The 16,960-nt window shown below is 41.9% G+C and overlaps 1 protein-coding gene across 3 annotated transcripts in view; it reads left to right on the top strand.

Moving 5' to 3' along the window:
* Positions 1–16,960, top strand: part of PPARGC1A (PPARG coactivator 1 alpha) — a 647,562-nt gene that overhangs the window by 620,457 nt on the left and 10,145 nt on the right. For all 3 annotated transcript variants that reach the window (XM_060655328.3, XM_060655326.3, XM_060655325.3), the window contains 5 exons: positions 5,154–6,069; positions 6,659–6,763; positions 6,923–7,043; positions 16,313–16,434; positions 16,768–16,919. In XM_060655328.3, the coding sequence (XP_060511311.1) occupies positions 5,154–6,069; positions 6,659–6,763; positions 6,923–7,043; positions 16,313–16,434; positions 16,768–16,919 (1,416 nt within the window). The remainder of the gene's footprint in view (positions 1–5,153; positions 6,070–6,658; positions 6,764–6,922; positions 7,044–16,312; positions 16,435–16,767; positions 16,920–16,960) is intronic.

The raw sequence follows: 16,960 nt of genomic DNA, 5'->3' as shown, positions 1-16,960 counted from the left end.
CAACTCCATTCTTCGTTTTCTTTTTTTGATCTGATTCCTCTTGACCCAACATCTGGAATGATCATTCCTTTGTTATCTTTTCAGGAAATAATACTATCCAAATTTCTTTTAAGCCAAGAATAACACAGTGATTTCCTCTCCCACGTCAGCTTGTGGGGGGAGTTGGTGATCGACGTTCCCAGAAACGTCACCCCCTCACCCCCACCCTCATCCCTACTCCTGCCCCAGCTCTGTGGGAAAGTGCAAGGGGAACCAATTAGTATCTTCATCTTCCATGAGCAAGAGTTGGGGAATTAGGCACATGTCCTAGGAATGTTCTGAAGGCTTTCCGTGAGGCCGATTTGTTCTCCGGGAATCAGGGGTGATGTAGGAAATACCGACAAAGCAGTAAAGGCAGGAGCACTGGCCCTCAGACCAGCCCGGGTTGATGGCAGCCAGGGTACTGGGCAGGGTGTGGGATGTTCCCCCGTGCAAGCATTAACACTTCCGTGGCTGGCTCCTCTGGGGCTCCGGTGAGTTCCGGGGAAGTTGGGGGTGGGTGAGAGCACAGGAGCAACTCTTTTGACAAAATATTCTCACTGGCAGAGCAGTCACAGTTCATACTGAGTGTCAGCCCTTCCTACAATCTCCAGATTCTTGAGGCATAGATTGTATGGGTAGGAGGAGCCACACGCCTCTCTGCCCAGTCCTTCTTTTTTTCTGGGAAGGCTTGAAGCAAATGAGAACCTCATCTTCCCACTGTTTGTCCTTAAGAAATATCTGAATCGACGTGTGACCTAAGGGAAATCCCACCGTCAAAGAAACTCCGAGGCAAGGCACAGATACAGCATTAGGTTCTGCAAAATACTGTAAACTATTCACAAACAAAAAACAACAAACAAAACCCTGCTGAAGTCATTGCGTAGACAGTGGAACACACAAAACACAGAGGAGTCACCGTTTATCAGAGTCATGCAATTAAACAAACAAACCCAAGAGAGAACTCCTCAAAGAAAATCGTTTTATAGCCCATAATGAAAAACGAAACAAAACTTGTCTCTGACTTTTTTTTTTTTTTAAATAAAAGGGCTGTTTAAAAAGATGACTGTGGAGTGTGCACCACTTTTCCCAGACTTGCTTTGCAGAAGTGCCTAAGTGTGAGTGATGCAGAGGTACTTGTTTATTATAGAACACATTTCAATGCAGTAATCATAAATATTGCTAAGGTTGTGCTCTGTTGAAATATGACCTACATACTCTTGATTGTTTGTGTTACGTGATTTGTCTGACACCCATTACATTCTGGGTAATAGCAGCCATTTGTTGCTCTGCACAGCAGGCTCTTTTGACAAAAGAAAATAGGCAGTAATAAAAAAGCTATAGTCTGAATTACATTCTGCACAGTGCTGCACTGCTGAGAGTTTGTGCAAGTGTGTTAACAATGCTCTGAACTGCCTCTTGTCAGCCTTCAGCCTGTAATGGCCATCTGTCCTCACATAAATCTGTCAAAACCTGCTAAGTTCAAGAGAGAGCATGGAATATACCTTGTACTGTCAACACCAAAATGTACACATTCCCCAGAAAATCAACACACAGGAAATAATCCGGAGGTTATGGGAGGCATTAGCCCTGTTGATTTAAGCTTGTGGGGTGAAATTGAGAGTCTGGCCATTAGAGGGAAGATGAGCAAAGGTAGTGGCATTAAGGAGTTGAGTATTGACTGCCCTCCTCCCGCAGGGGACAGAGTTCTGGGTGGGGAAATGGGAGAAATCCAATTAGTTCAGGTGCGGCAAGGGGTCTCTGTCCTATCAGCGGCTCTTAAAAGTTTGACACTATTTTATATATATAAGTATATACAGTGCTTCTCACACTTTTGTTTTGCTTTGTTTTGCTTTAGGTCTCAACTATATCTGGAAATAGATTTTCACTTAGGCACTGGTGGTTGCATCCTTGAGATTTCCCAGTCTTGCTTGGAGGTATTCTCTGAATAAAGATATTTCAGTAAACAGTAAAAAAGTTTAGGGAACTATCTGAGTTGTTTTCCCTTACCCACCTACTCACTAATCCTGAAATAACTTCCATCCATGAAGCAGGTATTACTTTTTTTTTTTTTTTCTTTTTTAACAAGCAGTGCCAACAGAAATTTCCACCCCTCGTATTCTCCCTTGTGGGGTCTATTTGGTTATCTCGGAGTGTTTCCGGAAATCTTAACGCACATATGCAAGAACATACGCTTACTTCAAGTTTTAGGGAATTGCCCGTTTATTAAAAGGAACCATGAAGTCCCTAAAATGCCAGCATCCTGGTGTCTTACCCAGCACAGAGTACAAGCCCAGTGAATGTCTGCTCCACCCCCATAGGCCCTCCAAAATGTGAAGAAGGGAAAAGACTTTGTTTTTAACTCAAAAGACAAACAAAAACAAAAACAAAAAAACTCAAGCAAACAAACAAACTACCATCAGGGTGTCGCCACTCCCCAGAGCAACTTGAGAATCAGTTATTTAAGTGATAATGAGCTTAGGTACTAGGACAAGGGTTTCGAATGTTCAAGACTAAAAAGGATTTCTATATTTAAAATCCCTAGATAGCTGAGCTATTTTTAGAACTAGTCTCTCTTTAATAGTGGCCTAATTTGGTGTTTCTGAAGTTTAGGGTTTCTTTTTATAAGTCTAGAATGTCAGTCAAAATACATACACCTGAGAACAAGGCAATGTGCTACTTAGACATGACAGGACAGAGGCTCTCCATATGCGGCCCATGAACCACCTCATTAAAAATGTTTGACCAGCTTCCCAAGGTATTCTTGGGCCACTGAAATATAAGACCCACTACTAAAGGAGAGTTTAGAAAAATTAAAAAAAAAAAAAAGTACAAGAATTTTTGCACAAATAAGCCCAAGCAACATTCTACTAAGAGCATATAATCTATTTGGAAAGACAAGATAAACTATACATTCAAAAAAGAGATGAGCAAGAATATAGAGCATTATCTGATAAGTATCAAACGAGTGATCCTGGCAATAAATTATTAGGAATGTAACAACTACCCTAATTTGGGAACCACGAGAAGATTTATGGAATTGGATTTTAGGATGTCGAATGTCATTTCCCCTATTCAAAGGCTATGTCATTTGCAATATTTGACTTTTATTGGCTGAGCAAAGAGAGATTATTCATCATTATTTCTTTGGGCATCTTAGCCTCCTGTGAGAAGTATCTGAGAATTTATCGTTTCTTTGGAGGAGCATTAGTATCTTTAAATTTGTTGTAATGGTAACTGAAGATAGCATGTGGTAGAAATGAGTGTTAGAAACGGGGCAGTGCAAAAGGTAAAGGAAACAAGGGGAAAAAAGAGACAGAAAGATTGAATACATAAGAATCTCTTAGAGCGAGTAAAAGGCATACCTGTCCATGAAAGAGGGGACAAAAGGAGAGTGTGCCTCAGTGACATGGAGGTTTCATTGTATAATATGTCACCTCCCTATTACCTTCAAATGAAGAGTACGGAAGGCATGTGGGGGTGCCTGCTAATCAAGGGAGCTTTTCTGGGACTCTGCTGGGTCCCTTCTCTGTGTTTGTATTCCCCTGTGTTTCTGAATTTTTCTGGGATGGATTTCCAAAGTCACATTACTTTGCATTTTTGTAGCCTTTCTCCCCTCATTTAGAAAGCTTTAGCCGTACAGAATAAAAATTGCCAAATAGTGGTGTCAAATATTTTATTATACAGGAAATATTAATTTCTTCCATATTTTTATTGCAAAGTAGGAAAAAGAGGCAGTATCTTCCTGTTCATACCAAAATTGCATGTGGCTTTCTGTGACCTACTTGGTCGTGTGTGTGTGTGTGTGTGTGTGTGTGTGTGTGTATTTTTTCCCCTTTTCTCCAGCAAAGTCAGATTTGTCTGCCATTTCCTTGAAATGTGCAGTTGCCTTAAGTCTAACCCCAGACTTGTTAGCAGACTCGAACTCTGCTGAACAGCGTTCACCCATCCTCCCGAATAGAAAATGGATTGTAAACTCAAATGTTCCCTTGTAAGCGTAGAGTCATTTGAACCCTAGCGTGCCCTTCTTCAAAGTTCCTTGGACTCTGGAGCCATTTCCCGATTATCCTTCCTCGGTGTGAAGGGATGAGTAGAACTTTCTCAGGGGTGAAACATAGTGGAGGCAACTACAGCTCACAGACTCTCCCACCATGGCCATCTGATGGAATTTTCTGCTCTTCTGTAGAAAAGGATGAAAGACACCAACCGATGGGGTGTCTCTCGTCTCCCTTTATTTTATTATTATTTTTTTAATTCGTTGGTTGCCGGAGTTTGGGTCCGTTTCAGTCCTTCAGCCTCCTAACCCGCCCCGATGTTGTGCTCTAAATAAAATGGTCCACTAGCACTGCAATATTTAGTGTTCCTGTTCATTTAGGTTTCTGTTGCAGAACCATATTTTAGACAGAATGTATTAGTTATGCTTACAAGAAAGTATTATACCTGCATTAGCCATGGTTTACTAAGTTAATGAACTGTGGAGACAAAAGAATCATTGCCGTCAAGTTGCACAGTTGCCCGGTTCCCTGCTTTCGTCTGTCGTGTTTTACTGGACTTCCTTTGAAGTTGTCTGTGTCCTTCCCACCCTGCCCCACATTTGCTGTCATCCCATCTTTTTTTTTTTTTTTTTTTTAAGTTGCCGAGTTCTGGGGCTCCTTGGGTAGTGATCCTCGATTGGGGAAATTTTTCCGAGCCACTTGTGTGCTCCTCAGAATTCCTTGCAGACAAAGGCTACCAGAGCTATTCTGTGATCCCCCTGGACCGTGCTGTGTTAATGTTCCATAAGGCAGACACACGGTGCCCTTGGAAATGCGAGCTTGGGTAATGCCTGGTGCCCGTGGAGGCCGGTAGGGAGGCGTTCGAGTTTTCTGGGAAGCCAGGTCTGTTAGCATTGGCATTTGAAACACAAAATATCGCAGATTTCACTGCCGCCTGCCAGTAGCGAAATCTGTCTTTTCTCGGTGGCAGGGGCTGACAGGGAGAGAGGTACTTTTTCAGGTCTTGCATGAATTTCGTGTACCTTCTTTCTCGCCATTGTCTGAAGCCCTGGAGAAGTTAGGAAAACTTGTCCTGGCATTTAACCACATGATCTCCATCTCTTGTCTCTCTCCCCACCCCCCTCCTTCTTTTTCCCATAGGCCTAACTCCGCCCACTACTCCTCCTCACAAAGCCAACCAAGATAACCCTTTCAGGACTTCTCCAAAGCTGAAGTCCTCTTGCAAGACTGTGGGACCTCCTCCATCAAAGAAGCCCAGGTACAGTGAGCCTCCTGGCACCCAAGGCAATAACTCCACCAAGAAGGGGCCCGAGCAGTCTGAGTTGTACGCACAACTCAGCAAGACCTCTGTGCTCACCAGTGGACACGAGGAAAGGAAGGCCAAGCGGCCCAGCCTACGGCTGTTTGGTGACCATGACTATTGTCAGTCAATTAATTCCAAAACGGAAATACTCATTAATATATCACAGGAGCTCCAAGACTCTAGACAACTAGAATATAAAGATGCCCCCTCCGATTGGCAGGGGCAGATTTGTTCTTCCACAGATTCAGACCAGTGCTACCTGAGAGAGACTCCGGGGGCGGGCAAGCAGGTCTCTCCTTGCAGCACCAGAAAACAGCTCCAAGACCAGGAAATCCGAGCCGAGCTGAACAAGCACTTCGGTCATCCCAGTCAAGCTGTTTTTGACGACGAAGCAGACAAGACCAGTGAACTGAGGGACAGTGATTTCAGTAATGAACAATTCTCCAAACTACCTATGTTTATAAATTCGGGACTAGCCATGGATGGCCTGTTTGATGACAGTGAAGATGAAAGTGATAAACTGAACTACCCTTGGGATGGCACACAATCCTGTTCGTTGTTCGATGTGTCACCTTCTTGCTCTTCTTTCAATTCTCCGTGTAGAGATTCCGTGTCACCACCCAAATCCTTATTTTCTCAAAGACCCCAAAGGATGCGCTCTCGTTCAAGGTCCTTTTCTCGACACAGGTCGTGTTCCCGATCACCATATTCCAGGTCAAGATCAAGGTCCCCAGGCAGTAGATCCTCTTCAAGGTAACCTTGTCATCACCCACCCCAGAGCGTCAGGTCCAAAAAACAGACAAACCAACCAACCAACCAAAAAAAAAAAAAACAAAAAAACAAACCAAAACACGCACTCGCAACCCACAGGCAGCCCGGCCCCTCAACACCGCATCCCCAGTGCCTCTGGAACTAACGAGGATGTTGTCACACAGACAGTCCTCCTCATCTTAAATCCGTCAGCCTTGAGCACAGTGGCTTGAGCCAGTCGGATCACAGAGAGCAATTTGTCAGAAACCTACTTGCTCCCCTAACTTTTTCCATTACCTGGAGGGTTGCCCTGTGCCAGTACAGTTGAGATCCACGCGAGATAAAGCTGACATTGTACCAGACTGGCGCTCGGCGTTAGCATCAATAAGAGAGGCTGGGAAAGCACACATCACTCCCCAGACCTCTAAGCTGACTACACCATCACAAACCGCCACCGGGAAATCTCACCAGTAGCTAGGAAGAAAAAGCCGCTCTCTGTCATACGGTGTTCCGGGGGCTATTCTGTCGTGCCAGTAAATCGGGGTGAAGCGGCGGTTGCAAATGCCCTCTCTGTTTTTCCTCTCGCTCCCAGATCTTGCTACTACTATGAGTCGAGCCACTGCAGACACCGCGCGCACCGAAATTCTCCTCTGTGCGCAAGATCACGTTCCGGGTCGCCCTACAGCCGGAGGCCCAGGTGAGGGCGCCTGTCATTTTCCTTCTGCTCCTCTCACCCCCTCCTCTAGATGACGCGGTGTTAGCTCGAACCCTGCCCCCTCCCCCGATCATGATTCGTTTTGCTTGGGCAAATGGAGGCGGTTGACGGTTGACTTAATGATGAAGTTATGTTTCTCAGGTATGACAGCTACGAGGAATATCAGCACGAAAGGCTGAAGAGGGAAGAATACCGCAAAGAGTATGAGAAGCGGGAGTCTGAAAGGGCCAAACAAAGGGAGAGGCAGAGGCAGAAGGCAATTGTAAGCAGCTGGGAGCTCGCTTTCATTTTAAGGGAGGGTTTCTCTTCCCTTCCCTTCCCTTCCCTTCCCTTCCCTTCCCTTCCCTTCCCTTCCCTTCCCTTCCCTTCCTTCCCTTCCTTCCCTTCCCTTCCACCTGTTTTTTTTTTTCTTTGTAGACTAGAAAATAAACTAAAGCGAAGCCTTTGTTAGAATATGCAACATTCAGCCCGTTGACTTTGAAACAGCGGTGGGTCCCCCATCCAGTCCCTCTTGACGCAGATTATTGGGAAGCAACGTGGTAAATGAGCGTAGGTTCTTATTCGGACTTCATGTTCCTCATTCATCTTGAAGCTCGTTGCTGTTCTCTACTTTTGTTTTCCAAAATGGAGGGAGCAGGGATTTATTCAGTCAAAGACTGGTTCCATCGGGTCAGAAGATGGGTTTTTCTTACCGTCCTCTGCGGCTTTTGTGAGTGGAAGATGAGGCGGTGCCCGTGTTTGGTTTTTTAGTTTTTGTCTTTTCTGCAGACGTTAGAATTGGATCATGCAGGAGGGGACCGGGTTCAAGTTAGATTTAAAGGAGGCGGTAGATGAAGATTTGCTAAAAGGTCATCATTTCTTACTTGTGCTGGGTCAGCATCTAACCGGGTAGTTGACACATCCACATTTCTTATGAGCTACTTTGCAGTAACCCATTATGTATTTCGTCACCACGTACTGCAAAGGCACTGCATCTCCTTGACACACAGACATCACTGACACTTCGATGTAAAGATCCAGGCTATGTTGAACTTGTTGGTTCTCTGCGGGTCACTACTTCTCAGCACCTGCTCACAAGTAGGTAGATTTTACCCCAGCTCCCTCCTATTGCTTTCCAACCCAGAACTTAGAAGGCGAAAGCCAGTGGCCCCAGTTGTCAGTCTTGCCCATGGCAGACATTCCTAATCAATTATGGAACTCTTCCCACTGAGCCCGCGGGGAAACTTTGGGTCTCTCCCAACTCGGGGTTTCAGGGAGCCTTGAGTAATCAATCAGAAGTGGCATTGCTTTTGTCCGCCGTGGCTGCCTGTCTGTGCTCGTTGTTCCTGAGAGTCATTTCAGTTAGATCAGCTCTTCCCAGGTCTTGCATATAAAGGAACCAAGGTTTAGGGAAATGACTTTCAACTGTAAAGGTGAGATTTATATTGTACCTTTAAGAAAACCTACAACCATCAACAAAATCTTGAAAAAACTACATAAAAGAACTGACGAATGGAGTCAAAATCAAGCACTGGCCAACAGTTATCAACCAGAGGGAAAAGGTTAACTGAGAGGCTTGTTAACAGCAGGCACTCGAGGAAAAAGAAGGGAGAAGTAATTGAATACTTAGGCTAAAGGTCTAGAGTGTTTGCTGTCATTTAACGTTGAAGCTACCTAAGACTGAATCAAAAGTCTTGTGCAAATTACAACACCTTTGCTCATTTTTCTCAACTTTCAAATGAGCTGTGATATTAAGAGCTGCCAGAGTGTCATTCGTTAACACTTAAAGAAGACTAATGAAAATTAGAAATTCAATTTTTCTAATTTTGCTGTATTTAATTAATAGCCTGTTCAATAATTATAATAACTCACATTTATATAATGCCGTATAGTTTACAAAGCCTTTTGGTATGGCACATTACAGTTAATCTTTACAAAAGAGAATCATGTTGAGCAGGCATGTAGGAAAAGAGCTATTTCAGTGTTTGCAAATCCATATTTTGTAAAATCCTTCATGTTTCTTCCCAAAAGTATCACAGCGAAGAGAAAGATTAACGGTTTCATCGTGTGTTTGTGCAAAATACACCACTATAACCAAAGCTGTGCAGATAAATGTAGCTAAATGGCATGTGTTTCTTTTTTTCCTTCCGAAGATAATTTAGTGCCAGATACTTAATAAGAGTGCATAAAGGAGAGAGGGGTCTTTTCATTAGTTTGGCTCTTTCCAAAATGTCAAATGGTGTGGCTGGTCTACATTCCATAGTTAACGCCTGTGCCAAAAGCAACCTTGAGGTCACTAGCCCCAGACTGAAAGCAGATACCCTCTGCCTTCTCTTTGTGTCACCAATGTCGACCAGTTCTTTAGTGAATTCTTTGAGTAAGACAGTCTTTATCAGTTACCTCTGAAAGATGGCTTATATAGTAAAAATATCAAGTTGGCTTACACTGAGTCATTATAAATTAACTAGACATCTGGCTTTGAGATTTTTTTGTTTTTGTTTTGGAAAAGGAGATTGGAAAAAAAAAACTAGGACATAGGGATTATTTACTCTGTGATCAGCGAACTATAGATAATAAGAGCTGAATATAAAGATTTGGGACTAACTCGTAAATTCACCCACCCCCTCTTGGACAATGACATGCTGTTTCTGCTTCACATAAGTGAGAACTCGTGATCCTTTATGTGATAAACATTTGCTAGTTGCTTAGGATATAGAATCAGGTAAGACCTGGTCCACACATCCAGAGAGCATCAAGTCTCCCGGCAGATAAAGATATGCAAACGAGCAATAAGGTATGTTAAGTGCTATGGCAGAAGGTAACCTAAGGTACTGGTGGCAAATGGGTGGACACCTAGACCTGAGAATGAGGGAGGGCATTCCTGGTGAGGGTGAGATTGATCTGAAATCGAAAGAGAACGAAGGCAAAGGTTTTCTACACCGGTGCTTTCCAATATGGCAGCCACTCGCCACACAGAAAATTCAACTAGGTCTGAATTAAGATGCACTATAAATGTGATTGGCTGTTGAAAATTTAGTTCAAAAGAAGAGGGTAAAATGCCTGATTAATACTTTTCATATCAATGGCAAATTGAAATGATAATGTTTTGGACCTATTGAGCTAAACAGAATACATTATTAAAATTAAATTTTCTGTTTCTTTTTGCTTTTTTAACATGTGCCTCCTAGAAAATTTAAGCTTGCATAGGCTGCATTATATTTTTAGTGGGCACTGCTGTTCTAGGCAGAAGCTATAGGTCACAGTGAGTCCCTAGACAAGAGCAAGGTATGCTGAGAAACTGCTAGTCATTTAACCAGAACACTGGGGAACAGAATCGGTACTGGAGGGCTCGATGGAAGCGAGATCCTTAAAGTGTCCTGTAAGACATGACAAAGATTGTGAAGGCTATCTTGAAGGCATAGTGGAATTTCTTAATGAGTTTACCATAGGAACATTTTCTGATTGCTTTCCTTCATCAAGATGATTTACTTTCTTGTGCCACAGTGCATTTGCAAAATGTATTTTAATGGACTTGGGCACAGAGATACATGTGATGAGCTTTGACTCATTTGACTGGATCAGCTTGAGAGGTCATTCGTGAAACAGCTAAAGGAACTAGGACAGTCCTCTTAACTTGGTTGGGTAGGTGATTTCCATTCATATTTTTGAGAAACCCTTGACGTAATGAATAAGTAGTAAATTTTGTTTAGAATATCTAGGGCGCAATGCTGGGTTATCTATTAATTCAGATCAATCATATAATTAGAAGACTAGCAAAGCAGAGGCCCAAAAAGGAAATGAAAAAAATGTTAAATCATCGAATAACTGATATTTTACAAAATTAAAGCGGTCTTTGCCGCCTTTGGCTTGCAGTCTATATTGCTTTTATTTTGAGTTCCGTAAGGAGACGGTTTAGGAGGTCTGTATAAACTTGTCATTGCTTATGCGTCTAAAAGTCTTTATCCAGACCAACCTGGATGCAGCAAATCAGAGAGTTAAGAGAGGTCTAATAGTCAGTAGTTACTAACACAGAATCTTATATTGGGGTTGACCATTGCCACCGTTCTGATTGTTCCTTTCCTCCACTTTCCACCTAAATTCTTTCTCAAGAACCACGTCACCCTGTCTTTCTCAGCCTTGCAGTAATTTAGGTTAATCGGAACTTTGCAAGACAGAGTTTGGCACTTAATGTCTAAACTGTCACTGCCCTAATTTCTCGTAGAGTTCTAAGTCCCACTCATTTGCAGTCGGTAAAATTTTCTGCCAGAAAACATGATAATGGGATGTTCATTTAAAGGGTAAATGTACACATTATGATACGGCTCAGTGCTTGAAACCCAAACCAGATGTGCCTGGGCAATGACTAAGCCATTCCATTTCTCCCTTCCATTCGTCAGTATGCAGCCCAGGAGTCAGGAACAGTGCTTCATCACGGATAATTATCAGCTTCTTCCAAATGGGAAAAAAAAAAAAAAAATTGTGTGTGTGTGTAATTTCTCATAGTTAGAATTTTTGGAGAAAATAGTTTTCTATCCAAGCCTTTTTCAAGAGATACTTCATGTAGGTTAGAATACATGTTCTATTGTGAGTTGAACCTCACTATTTAGAAATTATCAGTTTTACTGAAAGCTGTCCTGCATCCCCTCAGTTTCCATGCTGTCTGCCTTATTCTTGTGTTTACTTGCATACTGGCTCTTACGTAGACTATTCTGGATTTATTCACACTGATCCAAACTTAGGCTTAGAAGAATATTCCTGGGTAGTACTTAGCTGCAAGTAACTTTGGAAAACTGAGTACTGTAGTTTTGTTTCTTCCCTAAGAGTATTACTATAATCAATATGAAGGGAAAGAGAGGGAAAAAACACAATTTGACTTTTGTCAAGGTTTGGCATTTCTTTCTGTCCATATGTGCCTTTTCACAGCCATCCACCCCCTCACCTTGTCTTTTAGATGGAGGACCTCACTGTACCGTTCAGCCTAGAGGGCATAGATTTTATCCATACACCTCACATACACTATTTGTAATATCTTTGAAATTTCTGAGGAAGTCAGGTTGGTAGCTAATCTGGAAATGAACATAAGTCTTTCGTGGCTGAAGTTGACATGCAGCTTCCTTAACGTAGGAAAAAGAATTTTTCCATTATCCTGACTTGGAAATGTAGGCTAAGAGTTCTGAGAATCAAAATCTAAATTCTATCAGGCTGTTCCTTGTTGTTACCTGGCGTTGCAAAACATTTTAGGGAGATAACCCATAAAGAAGCATCAAGCACAGTGCTTGGCATATGTTAGAATTCAATAAATGTTAACCTCCCTGCTAAATTCCCTTTCTCTTAGTCAAACCCCTTTTTCCAAAACTAGCTTATTATTTGACTGCAGCCATTGTATGTTTCCCCAGCTACCCCAGAGGCTCTATTCTCTTTTTGATAAAGATTTTGATCATGCAAAGTCAGTTAATTTCAGTCAGTTTTTTTTCCTGTATTCCCCCCCCCCCCGCATTTTGATATAATGATGATTTACTATACCTGTTAATGCAATATAAATCTTCAATTTTGTTATCCACACCATCAGCAAACTAGCTTTTGTGAAAATTGAAGCTAAAAGATATTTGATAAATGTTCCATCCTCCTCAATAGTGAAAACTGGTCCGAAAATCATTTTTCAAGGAGCTTTTTCCAAAGGTTTAGAGTTCCTCCAAGCCTTTAAGAAGTTGAAAATGTTATTAAGCATTTTGATTTCTTTTCCTTTCATCTCCTGTTTAGAAATTAATGTCTTGAAAAATTGGCTGCAAATGTTAAGGTTTTTTAAAGATATGGAATCTATTCATCTGCCTAATAAAACTGCAACACGTTAAAAATAATCGGTTCTTTGCTAGACATTTTGGCCAATCTTGGAAAGATTTTTGTCTTTGCTTTTAGACCTTCAGATGCCTTTTAGTTTCATTTTTAGCACTAGGAAAACCAAGCACTCTAATCATTTTCTAAAATGAGAATTTCAGCATGTATTCAATCTCTGATCTTTGTAAGGAAGCAAGACGTGGTTCCATTCCTGTGTTTCATAAAAGGAGATGATGGACAAATAGGTAATTTAAGTGATTGTGCACCAGCCCTTTGGGTTTCTGTTTTTTCCCATCTAGATTGTGTCTTCTTTTTACTGCAGAATGTATCAGTATCCAAAAAGGTCCTCTGGTTTATCTTCTTTGTGGGATCGTTGTTGCATACAGTTTTGTATAAAGAAGCAATTCAGAGACTGTCCCAATATGTTTGCATATGGACGTGCATATGGTCGATTTTAGCTTTAACTTCAAATTTCCTTGAGTACGTAGGCTGTGTGTATTCCCATAATGGTAGTTGAGCAATTTCTTTGTGATGGTTCAATTTCTTTCTCTCTCTTCTGCCTTTCCCCCTCCTTTTTCTTTATACAGTAGTAACCTTCCTAAAAAAGGCCTAGTAAAAAAAAAAAAAAAGTAACACCCATGGAAGCAGGCGCCAGAAAGTTTAGATAACAGTCCCATCACATTTGGCTGTTTGGCTAGAGCTGGCTGTAAATAGAATGGAATGTGGTGTTATGAGTCCCTTACTCCAATGTACAACACTGCCCCAGGATGAGTCTCACCATCCATTTATATTTATTGATTTCCAGGATGTGCTGGGTGGTCTGGAACAACACAATTACAGCCTTCGGTTGAGACATACAATCTACATGGAAGTGAACCAGGCAGTCCATTCTGTTTGTGGGACTTCACCCGGTCAATCATTTAGGCCTGATAGCTGTTGTCAAGGGAATTGTGTTTTACTGAGTGTTTCAGTGGAGGCCCACCTCGGATTTTCAGAAGTGATTTTTAGGAGTGAGAGCTCTGCAAACATGTAGTTACTCCACACTTCTTCCACTTAAACCTGTAAAAACAAGTCATGGAACCTTTGTCAATTCCCTCAGCTTAACTACCTTGGCAAGGTCTTTCCTATGACTAGGCATCAAACCTGGCTTTCATTCTCCATTTTCTTAGAGAGTCTCGGGGAGTAAGGATTACCCTTCAGCCTCTTTGATGCAATGAAGGGTGTAAGGGTAAGTGTTGACATCGATTAACTGACTGGTGATTGATTTTTCAACAAATATTCATTTAGACTCTGTTAGGTTTCAAGTACCCTTAACATACAGTTGTCAATCGGACAGATGCAGATTGTGGGGGGCAACAGACATGAAACAACGAGTTAATTATTAATTATTTAATTACAATTGGTCATCAAACTCTGAAAGAGAAATAGTGGACTATAAGAACAAATGATAGGAAACCTGACCTCATCTCAAGTCTCAGAAAGGAAATGATTGTTGAGTTCGGTGTAATTTTAGACAGTATGTGTATATTGGAGAAGAGGAGGAGGAGACAGTGTGGGGAGGCTATTATAAGGAGCAAGGGAACAGCTTGTGCAAAGGCCTTGGGGAAGGAAAGGAGCACAGTATATACTAGGGACCGAGTAGCTCAAGGTGGCTGGAAAATAAAGGGATGAGTGGGAAGTAGGAGGGAAAACCCATGAGGGAGACAAGTCTAGACCACGCAAGGCCTCGTGGGTCCTGTTAATGATTTAGGTCTTTCCTTAAAAGTTATGTGAGGCCATTGAAATGTTTTAGACAGTAATTGACATGATCAGATTCCTGTTCCCTTAGCAAAGATTATTCCGATTGAAGTGAAAGAATAGATTGGAGAAGAATAAATATAGACCCAGGATCCAAGTTAAGAGACTGTTATGCTAGTCCACAAAGAGATGCTGGCACCTCGGTTTAGAGGAGATCGAGTAAGAGAGACAGACCAGACAGGTATTTAGGAGGTAAAATCAACAGAGCCAATGAATGATTGGATGTATAGAGGGGACTAAAAGGGAAGAATCGAGGAAGGCGCTCAGGTTTTTGTCCTGAATCTTGGCTAGATGACATTAACTTCACTGACATTAAGACCATTGGAGAGAGACCTACTGGGGAGAGGGTGGAACTGGAGCACTGGGTTTGGGTAACGGTCTAGTTTGAAGTGCTCAGGGGACATCCAGCTCGAGATGTCAAATAGACAGTTGGCTATTTGAATCTGAGTCTCCGAGGAACTTCTCTTATCAAAACAGAAATATGAGTGTTGCCTGTGGTAAAAGAAGATGATGAACGGATGATCGGATCACCTAGGAGACTCTAGTCTGTAAATTGCTCAGTTACGTTTCACAAGTGCTTACTGAGTTTTCACTCTTTGCCAGGCCCTTTGCTAAATACTGGGCATATGAAAAGGAAAGACATGCAGGGAATAACATAGAGTATCTCTTTGCCATAAGCCCAGATTACTTTGTACCTCATCCGAGACAGGATACCCTCAGTACATCTGGAGGAAACTCTTCGGCAAGCTGAATCCATGCCTTAGTCCTGTGTGTTTCCTAATCTTGGCTCCCATCTAACTTAAAGCTTGCAACCTATAAGTTCGCTTCATTCTTGTTTGTTCTCAGTAGGCATATAGATGAGTTGGTAAGCACATTCTTTCCATTGACGCCCCATGTTCTCGAAAAGCCTTGCCTTGGTTTTGAGGGACATCATCACCTTTGGCCTTGTCTTCTTGGAACAACAAATACAGGATTGCTTCTTACACTGAGAAGTGTTTTTTACTGTTTCCTGAAAAAGGAGTCCATCCCTGGGCTGTAAGATATTATTCCCATATTTTGTAGGCTATAAATTGCTGATGACTTTCAGATTATGATGATATTGACTCCACTTCTGAAAATTAGGCCACACCCTTCTAGTCTGTTCCTAAAATAAGATTCATTGCTAAAGTGAAATTTATAGCTTCTTTTATAGCTCTTATTCTGCAGAGACCCATGGCTTAAAATAGCCTACATTTTAAGACTGTATTTTCATATTATTGTCTTTGGACCACCTGCATCAGAATCACTGGTGTGTGCTTATTAAAAATGAAGATTGGTGAATCGTATTTTCTAATTTTTTTAATATAGCCAGGATAAACCCCAATAATTTGCATTTTTAATAAGCACCCCAGGTAATTTTTATTTATACCGGAGTTTAAGAATCGTCATTTCGAGGGATGTCTAAATTTGTACATCTCATTATTCGAATCCTGAGTTAAATGAGAAATTAAGCAGTTTTGCAAGCCAGGTCAGTTTGTTACCAATTTGGAAGATGAATAATCAAGTCACAGGTGTTAAAATATTTAACAGGTATCTTCCAGCTGTCCAGAGATAAAAAGATCGCATTGCCCATATTTCTTTTGTAATACATAGACGCTCACTTGAGAGAAGAACAGAGCTGGAGAGCAAAAGCAGAAGAGTGAGATCCAGGGTAGGGTGCGCGGGAGAAAGAGCAGGACTGGAGAAATGGGCACGAAAACTGGGGTCACGTGTTGTCTCTCATTCAGTTTTAGTGTATGTTTTGCTTTCACTGGCATGCTCCGTGGGTTCTTGGTGCGCATGAGCATACACGTATGAATGTTTCTAGAGATGTAACTTCCTTCCTATCTCCAGAACTGGCAAAAGTCTCTCCTTACTCCCCCCCCCCCACCCCTTCCCCAGGAAGAACGCCGTGTGATTTACGTTGGTAAAATCAGACCTGACACAACACGGACGGAACTGAGGGACCGTTTTGAAGTTTTTGGTGAAATTGAGGAGTGCACAGTAAATCTGCGGGATGATGGGTAAGAATCTTCAAGATTATTTCTTGTTTAGAGGCTGACATATGTAAAAAATTATGGCCATAAGATTACTAGGATGGGAATGCTTTGACAGATGACATGTTGAGTTCAGAACCTTATTTATTTTCTTTTATCCCTATTTATTAATCTTTCTAGTTGAGACTTCCTGTCCCAGAAATAAGTATTTAGCTGCTTGACAGGACAATCACACTGATAAATGGATGCAGCGGTTGAGACGTTGGCACCAGCCAAGTCTCCCGAAGTAAGGAAGGGTTACAGGCATATATGTTAATCCTTCCTCACCAGCTTTGATCCTCTCTTCTTTGTCTGTTCCAGAGACAGCTATGGTTTCATTACCTACCGTTATACCTGTGATGCTTTTGCTGCTCTTGAAAATGGATACACTTTGCGCAGGTCGAATGAGACTGACTTCGAGCTGTACTTTTGTGGACGCAAGCAATTTTTCAAGTCTAACTATGCAGACCTAGGTATGGATTTTATTGTACATGGAATGAGGAATCCATAATGT

The sequence above is a fragment of the Panthera onca genome, chromosome B1, assembly GCF_046562875.1.
Source record: "Panthera onca isolate mPanOnc1 chromosome B1, mPanOnc1 haplotype 2, whole genome shotgun sequence".
NCBI classification, from domain to species: domain Eukaryota; kingdom Metazoa; phylum Chordata; class Mammalia; order Carnivora; family Felidae; genus Panthera; species Panthera onca.
The sequence above is the reverse complement of the archived record's forward strand: the minus strand, read 5'-3'. Positions and strand labels throughout refer to the sequence as shown.